A 1,887-nucleotide genomic window follows, 5' to 3' on the forward strand; every position below is an offset into this window, starting at 1 on the left:
TATTTGTCCACCATAATAGTGTATCTTTTTGAAATAAGTTCTTGCCACTTAATATGGTACTAGTGCACTTCTCAAGTATAGGAACATGATACAGTACCACTGCATCTTACTGGCATATGCACGTTGTAATGTAATTAAAGTTCACCTGATACACATTGTGCTCGACAGAATGCAATCCCAGTGCAACTGCTTGATATAAGATTATGAACCTTACAGACACAACATATTTAGAAAACTTGCAACTAACAGCAATATAAACACGATCTATTCAAGTCAAAATCCATTAACTTCTTCATTATTGTTAATAGAATAAAACTATTTTAAGCAATAACCTGCAGCCTTCCCCATTCATTCCTTGAAGAGTGAGAAGCCTTTTACTTTTGCTTCTCCTCTGCTGTTCGTAATATTGGAAACACACTCTCATCGTACAAAGAGTCCATGTGCTTGCTGGCACAGCAAGTTTCATTGGGCGTGACGGGCTCCAGGTAGCCCTTCGAGGGACAGAAATCAGCGTGAGTCCCAAAGATTTTGTCCCAGTGGGTAAAATGAGGGGCATAGTTGCTCATGGGTTTCTGATGGTGCACGTCGTGCTTTATGGGACCTCCATAGATCCCAAATGGGACGAGGCGCGATGTCGACCACGGGAAGTCGTAGCCACAGTGATCCTCCACCGACACGTACACGTGAAACACCATAAAAATCCAGGTGGTCAGAAGATGGCATTTCAGGATGATGGGGTTTGCCGTTGTCCAAAACCCCACTGTAATCAGCTCCCATCCCCCAAGGCACTGGGTGGCCAAAGAGAAGGGGGCCATGTAATCATGATGGATGGCATGGAAGGTCTTATACAGCCACCTATTCTTGTGGTGGATCATGTGCCAGATGAAATACTGGAAATCAAAGAGCAGTAGGCAGCCCGTTACGCCTGCAATCACCTCTGGCACACTCGGGGGCTCCTCGGGGAGCGGGATGGGTGGCCTCCAGTACCACTGGGCCACGGCGGCAGGAAAGATGAAGAACAGGTGGTTGGTAAAGGTGACCCCGAGGCAGTGCAGGATCATAGCAGCGGTGGGGTTCCTGTTCTGCTGGATTTTGTACTTGTGGACGAAGGGCCATCTCCTCCCCATCAGGTTGAAGATCAGGTACGGGATGCAGAAAAGGACGTAGGCAGACACGGTGAGAACCACCGGGAAGAGCGGGGACCTCAGGGCCGCGGAGTAATGCAAGCGCAAATGGTCCCAGAGAGCTTGCAGGAAGGGTCTCCTCGGAAGGTAAGTTTCCAAAAGCCGTGCAGAGTAAGCGATGGCATCCATCGCTGCGCGGGCCTCTGGTGAAATGCTCGGCCTCAGCAAAGATCCTCAGGATCCCAGCACACGCTGAATGGCATCGGGAGGATTTCTATTCTCCGATTGGAGCTGGTTTGTCTCTTCTTGCCTGTGGCAGCTTTGAATCACCAGCAGCTCCCCCCCCCCCTCCTTCCCTCAGCTCCCTGACAACCCCGAATCCACGGGGCTCATGTAACACACCAGAGCTGCTTTAAAGGGGCCGCTGGCGTTATCCATCCAATGCATTATGCAAAAAGCCTGGCGAAAAGAGAGAGGCATGAGTTACCCTGAAAAGGCTTTCTGCGTTGGAACAGAAAAGCATCAGTGCTTTATCGAGAGGTATTAGGAGGAGAGACAGAAATGCAAGGGGCTCATTCATTTCCCCTCCCCAAGATATAATACGTGAGATAGTATTGCATAGTGAACGATGGGCAATTAACCTCAGTTTGCATATGTTAATCATACAGCTCTCATTATACAGTAGAAAAGGCCAAGCATGCATAAGGCAGGTCTTAAAAGGACGAGAGGTGTATAAATAGGACTTCTAGTTCATATTCAAGCC

General features: G+C 48.6%; 1 protein-coding gene across 1 annotated transcript; it reads right to left on the reverse strand.

Moving 5' to 3' along the window:
• Positions 1–374: 374 nt before the first annotated feature.
• LOC115075328 (cholesterol 25-hydroxylase-like protein 1, member 2) lies at positions 375–1,313 on the reverse strand. The gene has a single exon (XM_029575624.1). The coding sequence runs from the start codon at positions 1,311–1,313 to the stop codon at positions 375–377; it is 939 nt and encodes a 312-aa protein (XP_029431484.1).
• Positions 1,314–1,887: the final 574 nt, after the last annotated feature.

Source organism: Rhinatrema bivittatum, chromosome 13 (assembly GCF_901001135.1).
Source record: "Rhinatrema bivittatum chromosome 13, aRhiBiv1.1, whole genome shotgun sequence".
Classification (NCBI taxonomy): Eukaryota; Metazoa; Chordata; class Amphibia; order Gymnophiona; family Rhinatrematidae; genus Rhinatrema; species Rhinatrema bivittatum.

What these genes read in the sequence shown, in the direction of transcription:
- LOC115075328 (XM_029575624.1), bottom strand. Translation starts at nt 1,313, where the DNA reads ATGGATGCCATCGCTTACTCTGCACGGCTTTTGGAAACTTACCTTCCG.